Source organism: Ostrinia furnacalis, unplaced genomic scaffold, assembly GCF_004193835.3.
Source record: "Ostrinia furnacalis isolate ACB-3 unplaced genomic scaffold, ASM419383v2 OfSCF0207, whole genome shotgun sequence".
Lineage (NCBI taxonomy): Eukaryota > Metazoa > Arthropoda > Insecta > Lepidoptera > Crambidae > Ostrinia > Ostrinia furnacalis.
The window spans coordinates 418789-438429 of record NW_021130446.1 but is presented as its reverse complement, the minus strand read 5'-3'; the positions used below and the strand labels follow the sequence as shown (position 1 = coordinate 438429).

Below are 19641 nucleotides of genomic sequence, written 5' to 3'. Positions count from 1 at the left end.
AACATTTTCTGGACCATGGACCACTTTGATTTCTTCATTGTTAGCAAGGACCATGTCATATAAAAATATTATTAAATGATTCCGAAAATAAACTTATTACAAAACCTCTCAAATATTATTTCAATGGAAGGCAACTTATTTTTTGTGCAACACAAAGCAGGTATTAGACCTCAATCAAACCTGACGATGTGCATCCTCTAGTGCCTATTCACTCTCGTCTTGAAGATGCTGTTTTATAAAGGGAAAGACAGCAGCAGACTGTGAATTCCAGTCCCTAGCTGTTTGCATTATAAAAGAGCTAGCGAAACTGTTAAATACCAAATCAATTACATAATTACCAATGAATGAATGTGATTTTGAGCTAACATTTTTCTATACTATTTCGGTAAATCTAGAACTAAGACCATCTCCTGACACTCGAACGTGCTTTGCTTGCGAAGTTTAAATTCCTTCCAGATATTTAGACCCCTGTGGACCACCAGTGTTTCACGTACCAGGTTGGGAACCACTGCTTTACACTACCGTGATAATAACACTATGGCACATTTTGTGCCTTTTTACTGCTATAGCACCCGGGAGTGAATTTGAGGCAGTTGATGCTAAGTTTCGGACAATAAACGTCCTTTGGGAAGGTCACGGATTTTAGTTGGGAATTGTGTCGTTCTTAGCTATATCAGGCCTGTTCATCTCCGCGAGTTTACATCGAAAACAAAACACGTACGATGGCCCACCTACAGGATACTATTCGACAAGGCCTCACATACGAGCGAACATTGACTCACGCACGCGTATTCTTGTGTATGATGGAAGAAAATAAAGAAAATGGTGTACTAAATACTGTGCGGTATTTAACTGCCTAAATAATAATAAAAACACAGAATGTACTTTTTTAAGTTGCCTCAAGACACTGAGAGGTAAATAAGTAGTTAATATTATTCATGATAATTCATGCTAAATCATCTATTTCCTCCGCCATTTTCCGCAGTTTGGCACCTCACGTCACATCATTTTACCGAAGTCGGCCCTATAGCTTCGGCGTAGTGCCGATCACTGACGTTTGTCAACAAAATGGTGCTTGACAGGCTAAATTACGCCATATTGTTAATGACATTGAGCATAGATTTTTTTAAATACCTTCGCGAAGTAAAACTTCTGTACGTAGTACTTATTATTATTCTGTGGCTATATTGCGGCTTAAATTATTTATAGGCTACATAGGTTTGAAAAAAAGGCCCAAAAACAAAAGGTCCATATATACCTAAATCATGTAAAAATATCAGACGGTTCATTGATTATTATTCGGGTGGAGAAAATTTATTTGTAAGAGTGAAAACAGTCTACGAGTATACATGACGTCTTTCATATAACTTTGAAATTACTTAGGACTTCGTATTGATATTTATAAACATACAACAAAGTATAAATATACAAATTTTGCTTTAAAGAATGCTCATATAATTCTTAATTAACTTAGAAATAATTAAGAAAATAAACAAAATATACAGGTATAGTATAATATACATATAGTTTGTCTTTCACTTTGACTTGTTTAATTTAAGAGCAAACTTGTCGTAAATATTTATCACGAACTGAGAACTTAATTAAAAGCTAACAACTCGAAGTAAATTAACAATAAAGGGAAATTCAAAACAACAGTCTCGTACAGAAATAGGAACGTCTTCAGAAATCTCCAAGAGTTTCATAAGTCCTCAGTCATGAAATCAGGACTGGCATATTACGGGCGTTCTACTAAATTTCACAGTTCATTATTCAAATTTCGTCCCCATAATGTTCATTGTCTCGAAATCAACAGGTAAAAATAACGGCATGTTTCAGCAATTCGGACGAGCGTGGAGCATTCGCTCGGTCTCCGGGGATTTTTCTTTTTCTATTTTAGCTGAAAATATTTTCCGCAACAAGGAATTTTACATCAGTTGTAATAAATTGTGTGGAGCGAATCAGCGGATGAAACGCAGCTGGAGCTAAGCGAATGCGATGACATAAATCTGTGTTGAGTTTCAGCTAAAATGTTTGACAAAAGGGTACTTTTATACTACATGGAAGTTATGAAAAATATGAATCAGGCCTCAAGTGAAAATAAGGCTGAGTTTTACCATCTTACTTTGACCGTAACTATAACGATAACCGTTGTTTTTTTTTGTATGGAGATTCACAGATTTTTGACGTTTGTCAAAGTTAAAGTAAGATGGTGCAAGCCAGCCTAAGTTTGTGTAGACAAAATCCTAAGTTAATGCAATATAGCAAAGTAGTAGATTATATGAAATAGGGGCTCTATTAAATCGATACCACGAAGGTATATAAAGATATCGATAAACGTGGAAACGATTCTCGAAACTATTACTCCCGTGCGATAAGTGTTTCTCGCTAACACTCCCAAATGACTTTGGACATCTCTACCTGAAGACGCGATAAGTTTTGCGAAAGTCTTCAAATGAAAGTAGTCCCCTATGTGTGTCAGTTTGGCAATTCGAAGCGTTTACATAAGGTTGAGCGAGTGAATAGTTTATTATAGGTACAGCGTTTAACTCAATCAGTGCTTGAGTAGGAGCGGTACGAGAGGGAGACAATGACATATCATGACGTCACAGAGCATACAAATCTGAAGGCGATCTAAAGTCTCGCTGACGTTTGACCGTCACAAAAACACTCCCTTGCCACTCCCATAACTGAGGCACTGACTCAGTTAAGCTCTACAGTACAAGTACCTACATACAGGTTGTGGTTTTGTTAAACAACACCCATCTCAGGGGTGGTGATACACATGAAAGTAATTACAAGAAAAATATAAATAAAATGTTAACTATTACTTTATTAGTAAGAAACCTTGTTCAAACGTCTCCTAAAACTTTCGAGACGGTGCTTGTCACCGCTCGCACCACCCCCGCATACCCCGCTACACCACCGAGCACATTCGGCCGCCGCCCCGTGAGAGCGGGGGGACTGACCGATAGCTCGTCCGCGTAATAATAAAATTTTCCTGATGTCATGGATTTTTCAATGATAAGGTATTTTTTTATATTTTTTTTGGCATCAGTGTCGTGTATACTACCACTTCTGAGATGGGTGTTGTTTAACAAAACCACATCCTGTATGTAGGTACAGCTAGTAATTTTGGTCTGGTCGTTCCAGCCCTTAAAAAATATAGCTTTTCCCGCTACCTTCAGTGTGCAGCGCCCTTTTATGCATTTACATGACGCGAGCAGTCGTTTACGACATTTCAACGGGGACAAATCATTCTGTATGCGGAGTTTCGTTGAACGTAGGAATTCATTGGAGTTGTCAAAGTGCGTACATCCATCTTCGGGCCGTTTGAAATATGAGTGTTTCGTGTTTTACAAATGAGAAACGGTGAATTGGAAGTGGAAGGAGATAAGTTTTATTACGGATGCAGTTTGCAAGGTTTTGATTTAGGAAAATGGATTTTTCGGAGAAAATGGCCTTGCTTGGTTTGGTCACAATTTCATTTTTGTATACCTAAGTAGTAGTATTTGTATAAGCCCTTATTAAAGGCTTTGTATCCTGTATAATAGTACAACGTGGTCCGCACGGATTACCTAATTAGTCAGAAGCTATTCTTTAAAGGAAATGATGTAGACAGGGCGAAATCAAATGTTAATTTGTATATGGGGCGTGGAACATGTGATAATGGTTGCTTAGTTCACGTTAGTCGTATTATCAACTGGTACTGTGGCAGCTATTTTTTGTGATATTATGATTACCAAATTTTTCTAAAACTATTTACTTAATTAGCTGGTATAAAGTATTTCACTACTGTTTCACTTACATCAACATTGATCCCGGCGAAGGGAAATATTTTAGTCGCCGGCGTCTCAGTGGGCGAATATCTGTAGAACTCGTGGCGCCCTCTGTACCATTTGACGGAGTACAGAGGCGCGTCCGTCAGCTCGTACAGACACGCCAGAGTTGCGTCCGACCCCCGCTGGACGACTGGCGGGGATATCCGCAACTCTATGGCGCGGAGACCGCCTACACCTGGAAGGGAAGGTTGAATGAGATCTGGAAGTAAGTGATAAGGAAAAAATATACAATCTTAAGACTTAGAACGTGGCTGCAAATACAAAAATAAGATCAATGATAAGTTGATAACGATGTTCTAACCCATATATGCCCAGAGGTACGAAAACGACCAAAAGGTACAAGTTCTCTTGAGATGCCCATAAAAGAAACTTTAAATATGCCAAATTACATAAAAATCAGAGATTTAAATAGTTTCGTGCATTTATGGGCTAACGTAGAGCTCTACTTTTTTAGAATTCTGCATTAGGGCGCCTTCAAATTAGAGGCGTACTACGGTAACAAACGCTTATGATAGTGCATGGCGCTGCAACTGCGCTTCTTTAAAATATTTAAAAACTAGTAGTGGTGCTGCAAGCGAACTACAACGCCACTTTAATTTAAAGGCTATTATGTACGACCATTTCAGGATTATCTAACTCTCTTTAAAAATACCTCTTAAACATCAATTTTGCAATCAAATTTACCTCAGTTTTGTAATATGCAATTTATGTTTTATGCAATTCAGTTTTTCACACTAATCCTAAAACGAAGCTCGTAACCAGATTCAAACTCAAACATAAGTCAAACCTGTGATTGCCAGAATTTCATTTTAAACGTTTATTCTTAATACAGTGTTTACTTGGTCTAATACAGACTCTAGTTATCACTTTAGAATGTGGCAAATGCTTTGTAAACCGCAACTCTGTGGCCTCCCAACCATCGACCGCGAAGCAGATGTAAGGCTAAGAACTCATGGCGCGATATTCACCCGCGCCCGCGGCGGTTGTGGAATTGCGGTTTTATTTCAAAACTCACGGGACCGGTTATTTGCGCGGTTACGCAGCCGCCGATCATCGCCCGCAAACGTGGCGGGCGATAATTGCAAGACTTGCGGTTGCAAGACGGACAGTTAAGTCACTGGCACAAAATGGTCGCCCGCCAACCGATCGCAGAGTGCGCGGGCGAAAACCGCAAATGCTGTGCAGCGGGACCCGCATACAACCGCGCACACTGCGGGCGCAAACCGCTTCATGAGTTGTGCATTAATTTTTACTTAAGTATCTGCATTCTACAGAAGCTGCGGGCCCGCAACCGCCGCGGGCGCGGGTGAAAATCTTGCCGTGAGTTCTTACCCTAAGTTAACAAACCTCTTGACCTGAAATTTGAGGATTGTGCCCTAAATTTCGGACGCCTTACAAGATTTCGAAAGTTTAATTAAATTATTCGCACACCTAAACGTTTCCCGCTGCTTGTTTGGTACGTTGTAATGATTAAATTGCTCACAATGTGGGAGATATTATGAAATATTCATTTTTGTATTTGGGGCATTGTTAGGCCTAAAAATAAAAAAATAATAAAATACACCATCCAATTACTTATGTATCGAAATTTTCCTTCAATAAAATATAATATTGGGCTCGAGCCTTGTTCTTTCAGGAGTTTTTGAGATTATTTTTCACCCACAATAAATATAGAAGAAGAAATTTGCAGAAATATTTCGCATATTTTAAGGTTAAAACTTCCGCACAGTAAAGGCTATAAAAACGTTGTCTGACCGTGGAGTCATAGAATTCTACGATTGGACATAAGACCCATGAGTTGTTTAGTCATCATAGCACACGATAAGGGAATAAAGAAAAAGCTTGAGATTACAAAGTATACATTTAGAAAAGGTTTTTTGGTATTGTTTTACGTAATGCAACGTAGTGCGAAATGCAACGCAACGAAAATATCAGCTGAAACTCAACTGAAAATATTCCACACGTTAGGATGCTACCTATCGTTGACAAATAAATTAACCTTATCACCGTCACAAAAGCTACCTACTGAGTCCACATTGGTCCAGTGTACTCGCGACGCCTCTAACTGACAGAAATGGAAGCACATCGCCAGGAGAGCTACCCTCGGAGATGACACCCCACCGTGTACCTCGTTAGCGCAACCATGACCACTCTGACAAGAGTGCCCGACCAAGAAGATCGTTGACAAATACAGGAATCGCGTTCAGAGAACGTCGTTGATTTGTTTATCTCATGTTTATGGCTGATTTCTTAATGCTTTGTTATTACATTATCAAGTCAGTCTGAGACACAAACATGTCACAATTAATTTTTGTGTCACGAAAGCCACATCCCATCACTTCGCAGTGCGTCACAAATTGTCGCTTTACCCCACTCACCTGCAAATCAGGCATATTGTCTGAAATTGCTGAGGTTTCTGGCACATTTTTGTCTTAATAAATGCCTTTTTCTTACAATGCGGATTTCGGATTCTCGGGATGCGGATTTCGTCCGCATGCGGGCTGCCCGGATTTCATTATTTCATAAGTCATGTTTTATCTATTGCGCCAGCTACATACACGCAACTAGCCTTTGAAATCGTTGGCATCCTTTTAAACTAAGACTACTCATGATACATGTTCATGGAATTTACTATACAGGGTGTTAGGTAAATGGGTATATGAGCCGACACTAGCCCATGTTAACATGGGCATATAAATGGTATGTTGAAGTCAGAAAATTGATATCTTCATTTTAATTATTTTAATTTTCAAACAAATGGGATTTTATGAAATTTATTTTGTATGAAAATTAAAAAAAAATAAATGATGATATCAAGACTTCACCATNGGGTATATGAGCCGACACTAGCCCATGTTAACATGGGCATATAAATGGTATGTTGAAGTCAGAAAATTGATATCTTCATTTTAATTATTTTAATTTTCAAACAAATGGGATTTTATGAAATTTATTTTGTATGAAAATTAAAAAAAAATAAATGATGATATCAAGACTTCACCATACCATTTATATGCCCATGTTAACATGGGCTAGTGTCGGCTCATATACCCATTTACCTAACACCCTGTATACCATGAGTAGTCTTAGTTTAAAAAGATGCCAACGACGATTTAATAGTCACCTTGTAGGTATACACGCTACATATTAGAGAGACCAGTGGCCTAATTCACGTATTTTGAAACAGTCAAAATATCGTTGACGTTTAGAAGTCGTCCTATTGAAAAACAGTCCATCCGTATTGAATTGACGTGTTATTTCGATAGAACGATTACTCTATAGGATCGCAACTCAGCGATTTGTCACTTGACGTTTAATCACTGGCACCAAACTTCAAAATAAGTAATAGGTGAATACCGCGGAGGCACTGTCGATTATGGATAAAAACGAAATCGAAACAAAATCGGGCGATTAATAGGTACGTGAATACGAAAAGTGACAAATCGCTTGCATATCGTTGAAGTTTTGATACGTAAATTATGTCACAGATCCGCACGCGTGCCGCAATCCGCAACACCAGAAAAAAGGCGCTAAATGTTCCCTCTAAACAGACTTCATGGCCATCCTAACGGAAAAGAAACGTCGTTTGTCCCTTGTAATAAGGATTAATTGTAAAACGGGCGCGGCTTATTTTTTTACATTCCAGTGGACTGGCCTTTGTTTCGGGGTCGACACTGTTTGGGCGCAAATGGATGATGCCGTGATTAAGTGCAGTGACCTCTTGCTGCTAACTTCACAAGCAAATTGGGTCCGCAAAGACTTTTGCCTTGCCGATTACGGTACTAAAGCTGTATTTATATTTTTTGTCTGACGTTAGAAGTAGGTAGTAATAGTTTTACAAATTGTTAAGTTCAATTTTTAAGGTCATTATTAAAATCGGTTGTGTTTTCTGACGTGTGGCGTCGTGACGTATCAGAACAGCGATTTTCGGTGGTTGGCTTATCGATTAAGCCTAGGCGCAGATCACCAACTTTCAATCGGTGTAATGTACGCACTTTCATACATCTCCATACTGATTAACAGCCCGACCCAACTATCGGCCATCTAAAAGCGGACTTTTGTCTGCGCCAAGGCTAAGCAAACAGAGAGTCCATTGATGATCACGATGATGACATAACAGTTCGCAGAACTTCCCAATGACTAAGTACGAGTATTTTTGTAGACAACTGGAGTGTCCTCAAACAATATCAAGGTCATCACATAAAGCGGTCTCATCTTTTACACAAGCACAAATCTCCATTTATACATAATATACAAAACCCGAATGATAAAAAATATTAACAATAATCCCCGGGGGAAACTTTGTACGGAATTATCAAGGGCAAGACTCCCTTTGTTTGAGTTTCTTTCGTTAGCAGCTACGTAGCTACTTAGGGGCTGCGCAACCTCAGATACATTTTTTATTATTAGATTAGAATAGGTATAATCCATGACCATATTTATGTGTTTCTATGTAACGTATTTGTACTGTAGGTCAAGCGCTTAACTGAATCATTGCTTGAGGTATGAGGGTGGTACAGGAAATGTGGTATTGACATTTTATGAAGTGACAGAACATACCAATCTGTGGGTCTAGACAAAGTGCAAATTATAATCGTAAACCAGTCGCAAAGTGGTCGAAAAGCCCCTTTTTTGTATGGAGTTTTGACGGATTCGATTTTCGATTCGATCAAAAAGTGCGTTTTGTCTAGGGGGGCTGAAGCACATTTGAAGTCTCGCTGACGTTTGATGTCAGAAAATCACAATCCCGTACCGCCCTCATACCTCAAGCAATGACTCAGTTTTACTTATGTGCTAAACTTATAGTGACTGAATTTCTTGCGCTGCTTAATCTCATAACTGGCCCACATTGTTGTCCCAAAATATTTCACATAAGGACGTGTAAAAGCACTCTTTGCATTTAATATGTTTAAGTTAGTTATCTAGTGCTCATAGCACAATTGATTAGTTTGGGACTAGATTGGGAGTAAAATGTCTAAGGGTAACCAAGGATATTATAGCCTCCGGTTTCCTATTACGCTTAGGTAGCGCCTAATGGAGTGGAGAAAATAAGCGAAGGTCTTAGGTGAGTACACATTATAGTGTACTTCTATCATAAAGACATTTTAAACTTTTTGTTTCACAAGAACTACATTGAACACTTACTTACCTACACCTTTATTCATAAAAAAGGTAGAGTGATACGAAGCACTTTGTAAGTGACCTTAATGTAAAGAGCTAATAAAGAAAATTATAGACATCGGGAATGTTCAAGTTAATTTAATTAACATTTAATATTCTTGAACAGATATTGAGCCAATGTGTGCATGTGCATCGGTATGTGCACATACCGTACAGCACAGCTAAGGACATCCACCCACAAGGTGAACCGACGACCTGATAAAGGTAGCAGGAACACGTTGGATGCCAAGCAAACTTGGCGATGCATTGTAGCAGACGAGGCAAAGAAAATTGTCAAGACTTGGAGCGAGACCAAACGCGAAGCTCAAGACCGAACGCCATGGAGGACTGTTTTGGACGCCCTTTGTTCCATCTAGGGGACATAGGACCTTAAGTCAAATCGAAAAAAACCACTGTCGAATTCCGAATCAAATAAGCATAACCACATTTTAATATGACTTCCAAAGCATTTTGTATTAAAAACACAATAAGGATTATCACATAGTCGGATTACGTTTTCCGTAATAGTACGAGCTTTTAATTTACATACTAAAAACTTTCGGGTACACAAACTGTTTCATAATTTCAACGAATTGTTACAAAGGCTAGTCGGAATATTTATGTATGTTTGGAGTTATTTAAATGAATGTTGAAACTTTGTTCATTTCGGACGTTTTAAAAAAGGTTTACATTTTATACAGCGCAGGTATTTGAAATCATTTCAAAATATAAAATGTACACGTTAGATAGGTATAATGAGGAAGAAACAAATAACTTTATTCAAAATCAATATAATAATAATTATGAACTTTGTAGGTACATAAAGTTATTAATTATTAACATAGTTACGTAAGCTTCATTTATGTTATACTCGATATCGAATTTTGCTCATTACAAACTACGTAGGTAGATACAATTTATTGTGAATATTATACCTTTGACAATAAATAATTTAAGTGCATTGTCGAGAGCATTTCTGAAGAATATTATTTAGTCAAGGCGCAGACCACCTACTTTTAGTTGGCCGATAGTTGGGCCGATTCTAATTTGTTTGAAGAATCGGCCGATATCAAATCGGTGTAATCTGCACTTGTACATGGCCATTTAACAGCCGACCCAACTATTGGCCAACTAAAAGTCGGTGGTCTACACCTAGGCTAAAAGTGCTATTTTGCGACAAATAATAATAGTCAGTGTGCTGTCGGATTGTACAATCGCTACAAACCAAACATTTTTTCACTATTCTCCGAATCAAAAACTGTGTAGGACGTCCCTTATTGATATTCTACACACTTCTTTTTCCAAGAATCGTTGAATAACAGTCCCCACGCTATAGCCTCACGTTAAAACCTTTGCAAATTAAACAAAGCTAACATCTGAAAATACAAACAAATCGTTATACTTCAGCGGAGTGAATCCGAAGCCACCTGTGCCCTAGGGACGAGGGTTACCACCTGTCCGGGTATTATAGGACACGAGTTTGGACATTTTTATTTACCTGCCTCTAGCGCAGATAACTTAACTTAATTTTATCAACTAGTTTAGCATGGATCTAAAATATGAGTATATTGCTGTAAGCCTTTCGAAGCATCATAGTGGTTTTACATAAAGTATGCTCACTGTGGGAATCGTCGATCCGATAATAATATGTAAGAGCCTATGCACACGGCGTTTTTTTAAGCACGCCGTCGACGCGCGTTTGTAGCGATACCTACACTACACGCGAAAGTTGGAATCAATCTGTGGAAAAAACTTTTGTAGGAAAAAAGCGCGCATCGTTTGCCCGTTTCAAATAGGTACGCCATAGGGCCGAGTATAAAAAAAGAATGAATACTGTAAAAACATCCTCTGAGTTAGGATCTCGAAGGATGTTTTTACAGTATTAATTACCATTAGTTTTACCGTTTAAAAGGCTAGTCCCTGTTTATGGTAGCAATTTTTAACGTCATAGGTATTTTGGATTCTTATATTATCCGATAAAATGGTCACCCTACTAGGGATGAGCTTCTTTTAATGGAATTCTTCGGCCATATTTTCTTTTGAGAACAAAATCATTCACTTTAAGGCGTTTTTTGTTACTTCGATTTTATGTTGAACCTCATTGCGATAAATGGATGCTATCTGAATGTTTGAAGAAGGTCTAAGTAGTGTGACATTGATTCAGAGGGTATTTGATTTACTTAGAAAGAAGAGAAACTGAAGAATTTATTTATGTTTGTTTGGTTTTTAATGCGCTAATCTCAGGAACCACTAGACCATTTGGGATTGATACTTCATTTATTATGGATGGCTATTTAAGGCTTGGTATTTCTGCTAAAGTAGGTATTTCGCGCTGTCAAAATCTGCGCGCGCAATACTTCGCCGAAGACAGCACGCCAAAGAGCTCTCGCGGCTACATAGTATAGAAATACGCAGTTTAGAAATACGCAGTTGGTTAGGTTAGGTTGACTTCCTTCCGTTCAAGCGTCACACTCACAGCACTTTCTAATACAAATCATATCCAAGTGATACAAATTAAAACAACTTTCAAAATTTTTGGGAATATATTTTAGAATCGAATAAATATAGAATATAAGTCTAGAGATGGAACGGATAGTTGTTTGGCCGGATACCGGATACCGGATATCCGGCCAGCTGCTAGGCCGTGACATGTCGTGACGAGTTTAGCGCCGCAAAGGTGCTTCGAACGCGATCAGTGGGGCTATTAGCAGGCCTCCGTCACTCGCCTATGCCGGCCGAGATAATTACCTACAGCGCGCGACAACTTCAAGTTGCAAATCAGTCCGGGCCGCCACGCGCCTGTTTGCACACGCGTATTTCTATACACGCTCGGTCGATCATCGTCGCAATCAAGGTTTATTGTTCCAACAGCACTGTTATTCTTCTTTAATGAAAAATTGTAATATTTAGGAATAATAATTAACTGTAGTGATTTAAATAATAAAAAAAAACTACACTTTTTAAATAATAAATTATTTTGAAATACTTATGACAAAAAACTTTAGCAAAAAAAGTATTTTAGCTAATAAAAACATTAACTTTACTTCACCGTGTCTATTTTCCGACACTNTGTGTGGGAACCTGCCTCACATTAGGTAAGGTAAATTTAATGAAAACCTCATTTTCGCCATTTTCTCTGCTACCCGGCCTTAAGTAACATATTTTTTTAATAACTAGGCTTTATAACACCATGCTACGACCAAAGGAGCGGGGAAAATATTCAAACTATTTTCATGTTAGCAAAGTCGCGGGCACAGCTAGTTCTATATAAAAATACCCAATGACACAAATACATAGATACGTCAAAGTTAGCTAAAGCATTACTTAGTAAACTTTTTGTTTTCTTAACTAAGTTAGTAATGTCAAAGGCAAAATAAAATGGATAGAATAACGATATCGTCGTAACTTCATCAGACGAAGTTATTTAAAGGAAAAAGTTACAAAACAATTTAGGTTCCTAACATATTTTGTTTCTTAATGAACTGTTTTTTTTTAACATTTGTGTTATTCAATACTTTACTATATAATCTAAATTATATAACTCAACGGTGACTGACTGACTGACATAGTGATATCAACGCACAGCTCAGACCACTGGACGGATCGGGCTGAAAGGCATGCAGGTAGATGTTATGACGTAGACATCCGCTAAGAAAGGATTTTACGGAACTCCACCCCTAAGGGGGTAAAACGGGATCCACGCGTACGAAGTCGCGAGCGGCCGCTAGTTATTATTATAAAGCAAAGTCGCTTTCATGTCTGTCTTTCCATGTATGCTTAGATCAGAAATACGTAACGGAATTTGATTTTTTTAATAGATAGAGTGATTCAAGAGGAAGGTTTTTAAGTAACATTGTACCTGTGCGAAGCAGGGGTGCGTCGCTAGTTTATAGTAAGTTGCCTGTTCAAAATACCTGAGTCAATTAACCACAACGTGAACACATTCATGGGCAGGCCTCCCACTAGGTGGACCGACGATCTGGTGAAGGTCGCGGGAAGTACCTGGATGCAAGCGGCGCAGGACCGGTCTTTGTGGAAATCCTTGGGGGAGGCCTTTGTCCAGCAGTGGACGTCTTTCGGCTGAAACGAACGAACGAACGAACGAACGAACACATTCATAGTGATGGACGTGTCTCTACCGAGTGACGCCAGCGACTGACGGACTGACACTCTTCACTTGACACGTGACTGAAACTTGACACGTGACTGAAATCGCTTGCTAAGTCGTACACTATTGTGGTGGACCCACTTCTAACATAGCATATCACAAATTACGCACCTAGCCTACCTAGGACGCCAGCTACACATCAAAATAAAACTGTGGCATGATATTATTAAGGCTGGGTGGCACCATCTTACTTCAACTTTGACAAATCTCAAAAATCTGTCAAACTCCATACAAAAAACACCGGTCTAAGTCTGAGTTACACCACCTAACTTTGATAACCGGTGTTTTTTGTATGGAGTTTCACAGATTTTTGACGTTTGTCAAAGATAAAGTAAGATGGGGCAACCCAGCCTTTGTTTTAAAAGGTGCTCTATTGCAACAAAAAAATAGCCTGATCTCCAGACAGCACTATTTCTGTTTTGGTACAGTAGATTGTACCTATATTAAGAGTAATTCTATCAGAAAAAATCGTGATATTCAACATTGTTTTTAGAATCACAAAGATTATTTTGCTTTACTTTTATCCAGCAAAGAAAGCACCTAGATTGACGTAAACTTCGATAATGTTCCTGACTTTCAACTGGTATTTTATCGCAGACTTTTCCCTCAATATTGCAGTTATAGATCGTATCTCAGAACCATGTTCACGATAATAACCCAACTTTGCTAGCTTAGAAAGTTGCTAAAGAATTTTCTTAGGAAAATATCGTATAATCCAGTGGGTTTATTTGAAATAGCCGGCCAAAGTACAGGCGACGGCGCAGCAAGCGATTTTTTCACCTTTCACTATGAATTAACGTTCAAAATCGCTTATCTTTTTCTTTATTTCGAATTAGTTTGTGCCGTTGACTGTCCTGTCCCGTATTCTATTAAGGCAAACTAGAACAGGACAAGATTCATTAATAATTTATGTCTAATTGGATTTCTTTCGACTCTATCCCGAAAGTTCCTTATAAGGAACATTGACCTAGTTTAGTTTAACTGCTTTGGATGGCCGTTTGGTTGTGTGGAACTGTAATCAATAGCTAGTCAGTTTGCCTGGTTTTTGGCTAGCTAAAAGCAAATATAATAAAGATAAATAAAAACATTATTTTAACTTAATTTTCCCAAAAGATAAGAAAACATTTAAATAGCATCTTAAGAGCTAATTTTTATGAATTGTTTTGAAGTAAGCATATTTAGCAAGTGTTGATTATAGAAAGATAATTAATTTTGTTTCATTTCTTCCGTTACCTATCATAATTAGTCTAAACAATGACTTTGTCTTAGAAAGAGAGCGAAATCTTGATATTAGCTAGGTACTTAAATAAAAAAAGCCTTATCATTCATTAGGACACATAATTATAATGTTTTAAAATTGAATTAAAATTAATAGTAAGTACCTATCACTGAACTGCACCCCCCCCCCCCCTGCTGCCCTCCTATTTGCGTGTTCCCGCCGACGGACAGGCACTTTACGGAGTGCTTCTCCTTCGGCGGTTGGGCGCAGCAACGTCAAGGGACCCGCTGAAAATCAGTGTCGAGGCATTCCCACGGCGTGCCCCGATTAATGCTGAGCGGGCTCCTATTTGACAGCAGGGCACAATGTTTTTAATTTTGTAATTTGTGTAAATTTTAATGTGATGTCGCCCTTTTTGTCAAATAAAACATTTTATTATTATTATCTCTTTATTCAATTTCCTTCTTATTTTTAATATTTTTTTTACAATGTAAATTATAAAAAAACTAAAAATACATTATAAAAAAAATTCTTAAAAATAGTCAATCCGCTGGTAGCGGAGCAGGGCCCAAGCTACCGGTGGTCAGGGTCACAGGCTGAGGAACCTCCGGACAATGCGTGCCGTGCTGAGGATCACCGCTTTTTGAATCTGACCCTTGAGCCAACCATCTAGCGAGAGCTTCTTTAGATGTTGGTCGAAGCTCTTCGCTATTAGCCCGTTCGCCGAGACAACTATCGGGACAATGATCGTCGAGTCAACATCCCACATGGCGGTCACCTCGTGGGCCAAGTCAAGGTATTTGCTTTGTTTTTCCTTCTCGGCCTTCACGAGGTTTTCGTCATGCGGGATGGTGATGTCAACGAGCACTGCCCGACGTTGGGATCGATCAACCACCACAATATCAGGTTTATTACAGACAATAGTCCTGTCTGTGATGATAGACCGATCCCAATAGAGCAATGCATGACCATTTTCAAGAACTGGCACCGGCTGGTACTGGTAATATGGCGACTCAGATTCAAGAAGGCCGTACTGAAGAGCAAGTTGCTGCGTTTTGGTGCGAACAACTTGAGATCATCCATGTAGAGCAGGTGACTAATGACCTCACCCCCTCTTCGAAGCCGATAACCAAGCCCTGAATCCTTTAACAGAGTGCTAAGAGGATTCAGTGCTAGGCAGAACCATAAGGGACTCAAACTGTCACCCTGGAAAATGCCTCGCTCAATCCTTATGAAGTTCAATGGATCAGGAGACCTCTCACTACCACCTGGCTGCCGAAGGACTGTAGTCCACTGCCCCATGCATGAGCTTAAAAAGGATCTCAGAGTTGCATTTACCTTATACAACTCTAAAATCCTCTCTAGCCATGAATGAGGCACCGAATCATAGGCCTTCTTATAGTCAATCCAGGCAGCAGAGAGAGCTTTCCTGCTCCGTCGAACTTGTTGGCTAATGGTCATGTCTATGAGGAGGAGCTCTTTAGTACCACGAGACCCAACCTTACATCCATTCTGAGCAGGGGCCAAGATATTGTTCGCGACAATATGCGTATTAATTTTTGTGGTCAGAATAGATGTAAGGAGCTTGTAGATGGTAGGCAAGCATGTAATCGGTCTGTAGTTTTTTGGGTCCATGGTACTACCAGATTTGTAGAGCAAGGTGGTGACACCGGTAGTCATGAAGGCTGGAAGGGAACCGAGCTCGAGGGCTTCTTGGAATTGTTATTATTACTGGACTTATGCGTAAAGGGATCACTTACCGTCTATCACTTAATTAAATTAATAAAAAGGCCAAGCGTACTTAAAGTTAACCCCTACCCTTTGGTACATACATAACCAAATCTATTACACCAGCCCCTTTATTATTTCAAAGAAAACTGCGGAATTGCGAAGATAAAAAACGCTTAAGCAGCATTGTACTAATTGATGTGGTCGCTAATTACGGGCCCTTCGTTCTTAGGAGAGAAAGGGACAGAGATAAAGTTAGAGCAGTGCTTTGTTTAGGTTGTGATAAAATGATGAACTATGCTAATATTTTTTGAGAAAATAGCAACTCCAAAATAAGTCCGTAGCTTCGGCAGTATGGATTCAAGTTTATTCCTAAAAAGTATTTGTCGTACATTCTTTATTAAAAACACGTTTCTTACCAAAAGCACTAACTAAATTTTCTTATTTCATTCTTGTAAGTTTTTTGACAAACAGATACTTTCTCAACTGTATTTAGTATCTCTGTGCCAAAATTCATAAACGACATAAAGTCTCTATACTTCCCTATCAAATTCTAATTATTTATTAGTATGTAGTATGTATAACTTGCTTTACCACCATTTTGGAATAACTTAAGGGCTGGTTCTTAGAAGAGACTCATGTCCGTTTTCACCATCAATCCCTAATTTTTAAGTGACCCCTATGGTACAAATGACAGGAATTTTGTTTTCACTTTCATTTAGTCACTTTTGTCAGCGTCTTAAATAATATCTAAAATAGTAAGACACGGGTCTTAACGCGACGTGTAATAATGAGTTACATTATGTACTCACGGCTTAACATTTCGGCTGCTACAACTTCTACTGTCGTGGTCACAACTTATTTACGTGGTCTTAATATTTTAATTGAAATGGAACGCGAAAGTTTAAAATCTTATCTTATAATATAGACAAGTTTTGTATTTACTTACCTACAACATCTAGTCGTGCTGTAGATATTGAGTGAGGGTAGGACGGCGCATTGAGTATCACCTCGCAGCTGTAGTTCCCACTCAAACTGGTCCCCACCCTGACGAGGATTACGTGCGTCTCGTTCGATCTTAACCTCTGTGAAAGAGACGGCATGATGTAAGATGTTCGAGAAATTCAAGATTTTCCTCAAGCGTTCAACTTCGATTTTCCTAAAAAAAATAGATTGCCTGTCTTAAACAATGTTATTCCAAGTATTTACAACTATTAAATACTTCAGGAAGGTAAAATTTGTTTTCACAAACATTATTTTATGATAAAAGCGGAACTTAATAAACTTCAATCAATCTCCGCTATCGCTACAGACAATCAAAAATCTTTATTAGCTTAAGCGCAGACCACCGACTTTTTGTCGGCCTATGGTTGGGCCCGAATCTAATTTGTATGACATCGAAATCGGTGTAATGTGCGCACGTCCATATATGTCCATACTGATTAACTGTTCAACTAAACTATCGGCCAACTAAAAGTCGTTGGTCTGCACCTAAGCTTACTTAGATTTTGGCTCGAACCGCCAGACAAAGTGACAAAGTGACAATCGTGACAAATTCAGTTTCGCAATCGCTTCACGGAGCAAATTAAATACGTTAAACAATCTAGCGAAGCGATCAAGTAATTCAGTAGGTAGGTATATTACGAAAGTTACTAAGTTAAACTGTCATTGGACCCGCAAAGAAATTAATCAATAGAACATAAGAGGAGTTCGAAGTTAAGGTTCGATTGACTGATAAAAGGCGGAGAGGTGAACAGACGACATCGTAAAGGTAGCAGGAAGGCGCTGGACGCTAGCCGCTACCAAACGGGTGACATGGAAAGCATTAACGGGGCCTATGTTCAGCAGTGGACGTCCTGTGACTGATATCTCATCTCATCATCATTATCTCACAAGAAGTCCACTGCTGAACATAGGCCTCCCCCAATGACTTCCACATCGCACGGTTGTTGGAGGCCTGCATCCAGCGCCTTCCTGCTACCTTTATCAGGCGGTCGGTCCACCTTGTGGGTAACACCACGATAAAATGGTTTACTTACATCAATCTTAATTCCACTAACAGGAAATACTCTAGTCGACGGCGATTCCAGCGGCGAGTATCTGTAGAACTCCTGCGCGCCCTTGTACCACTTAACCGAATAGACACCGTAATCGTGGTGGTTCTGGTATATACAGTCCATAGTCACGTTCCTCCCTTTCTGAACGACACGCGGCGTGATCTGCAGTTGCTCAGTACGGAGGCCGCCCGCTTCTGCGAACAAATGAGAAGAAGCTTAATTTGGTTACGCTTAAAAAATGTTTTGTTCATTTCTTTATTTGATAAGGGTTATTAGGTTATCTTGATTTTAAGGCATATTTTGGGTGAGTTAATTTTGGACGCGGTTTTTAGAGGCTTCAGTCTGTTTGTTATTTCGTAAAAGATGTTTTCGGAATCAGAGAAAAGTATTTTTCTTTTAACAGAAAACTAGTGCCAGATTATATTAGCGTCAGACATAGCTAAATGGAATCAATGCTGCTACGAGTATAGCTTAACGTGCTTTTCGAGATCCTAAGACTGAGGAGGGGTCTAGATCTGATTACATAAGCTTTTTTCTCTATAACATGACCTAACCAAAGCTCGCGGATCGAAAGCTCTCCAACACAAATCATGGAGGTTATAAAAGAAAACAAGTTTACGATAGCAATTTCAGATTGTAATACCTACATTACTGTCTTTAATTTACCTTTTGCGAAAAAATATGAAAGTTAATCAAAATATCAACACTAAATTACCACAGCTATTTCCCTTCTAAGCTCACCACACAAGCGTACCGTTATTTTTCAATATCGAAAACTCAAACAAGCTGTTCATCAATTTCCAGAATCCAGCATTTTCAGCTAGCAGAGAAGTTAATATCACTCGATCAAAATTGCAAAACCAAAATTGTATTGCACTAAAACTGGGTAAAATGAAAGTGGGCACATATGGAACCTTAACGAGAAGCGAAATGAATGCATCAAACGGTAGCCCAGATGAAAAAAACATTATTGAGTAAGCTTGTTTGATATCGAAATATTTTGAACTGGTAGGTAATAAAAGTAAATATTGAAAATTATGTTACAATTCATTTTTGCAATGGCATACGGGTTTAATTAGATACAAGTGAAAATCTTTGTGTCCTAGGAATCAGGTTAGAATCATTTGTCGGCCTTTTGGTATAGTGGTTCAGAACGGACTCTATGTCGAGAGGTCCCGGGTTCGTTTCCCGGTCGGGCAGAAATTGAAATGATGGATTTTAATTTCTGTGACGGGTCTATAGGCCAGTAGAATTAAACACAAAAATTGATTAAATCGGAAATAATTCCTACAAAAGATTTTTTTGCTTTAATGGCTTCATTGGTTGCCCATTAAGAATCTCCTAAGTTTTCGACTTCGACGGAGTTGTGCTTAAGTGGTGGGGGACCCGAAAGGGGCGTCTTTTCGGTTTTCCGGTTATACCGCGTAAAGGACTTACCCTATCGAAAAGTGGTCTTCATGACGGTTGAAG

At 38.8% G+C, this 19641-nt stretch overlaps 1 protein-coding gene across 1 annotated transcript in view; it reads right to left on the bottom strand.

Annotated features, from left to right (window-relative positions):
* Window positions 1-19641, bottom strand: part of LOC114355637 (uncharacterized) — a 97591-nt gene that overhangs the window by 25639 nt on the left and 52311 nt on the right. Inside the window, exons 2-4 of the mRNA XM_028308581.1 lie at window positions 18154-18365; window positions 17064-17199; window positions 3806-4014 (exon numbers count right to left, since the gene is read on the bottom strand). Of these exons, the coding sequence (XP_028164382.1) occupies window positions 3806-4014; window positions 17064-17199; window positions 18154-18365 (557 nt within the window). The remainder of the gene's footprint in view (window positions 1-3805; window positions 4015-17063; window positions 17200-18153; window positions 18366-19641) is intronic.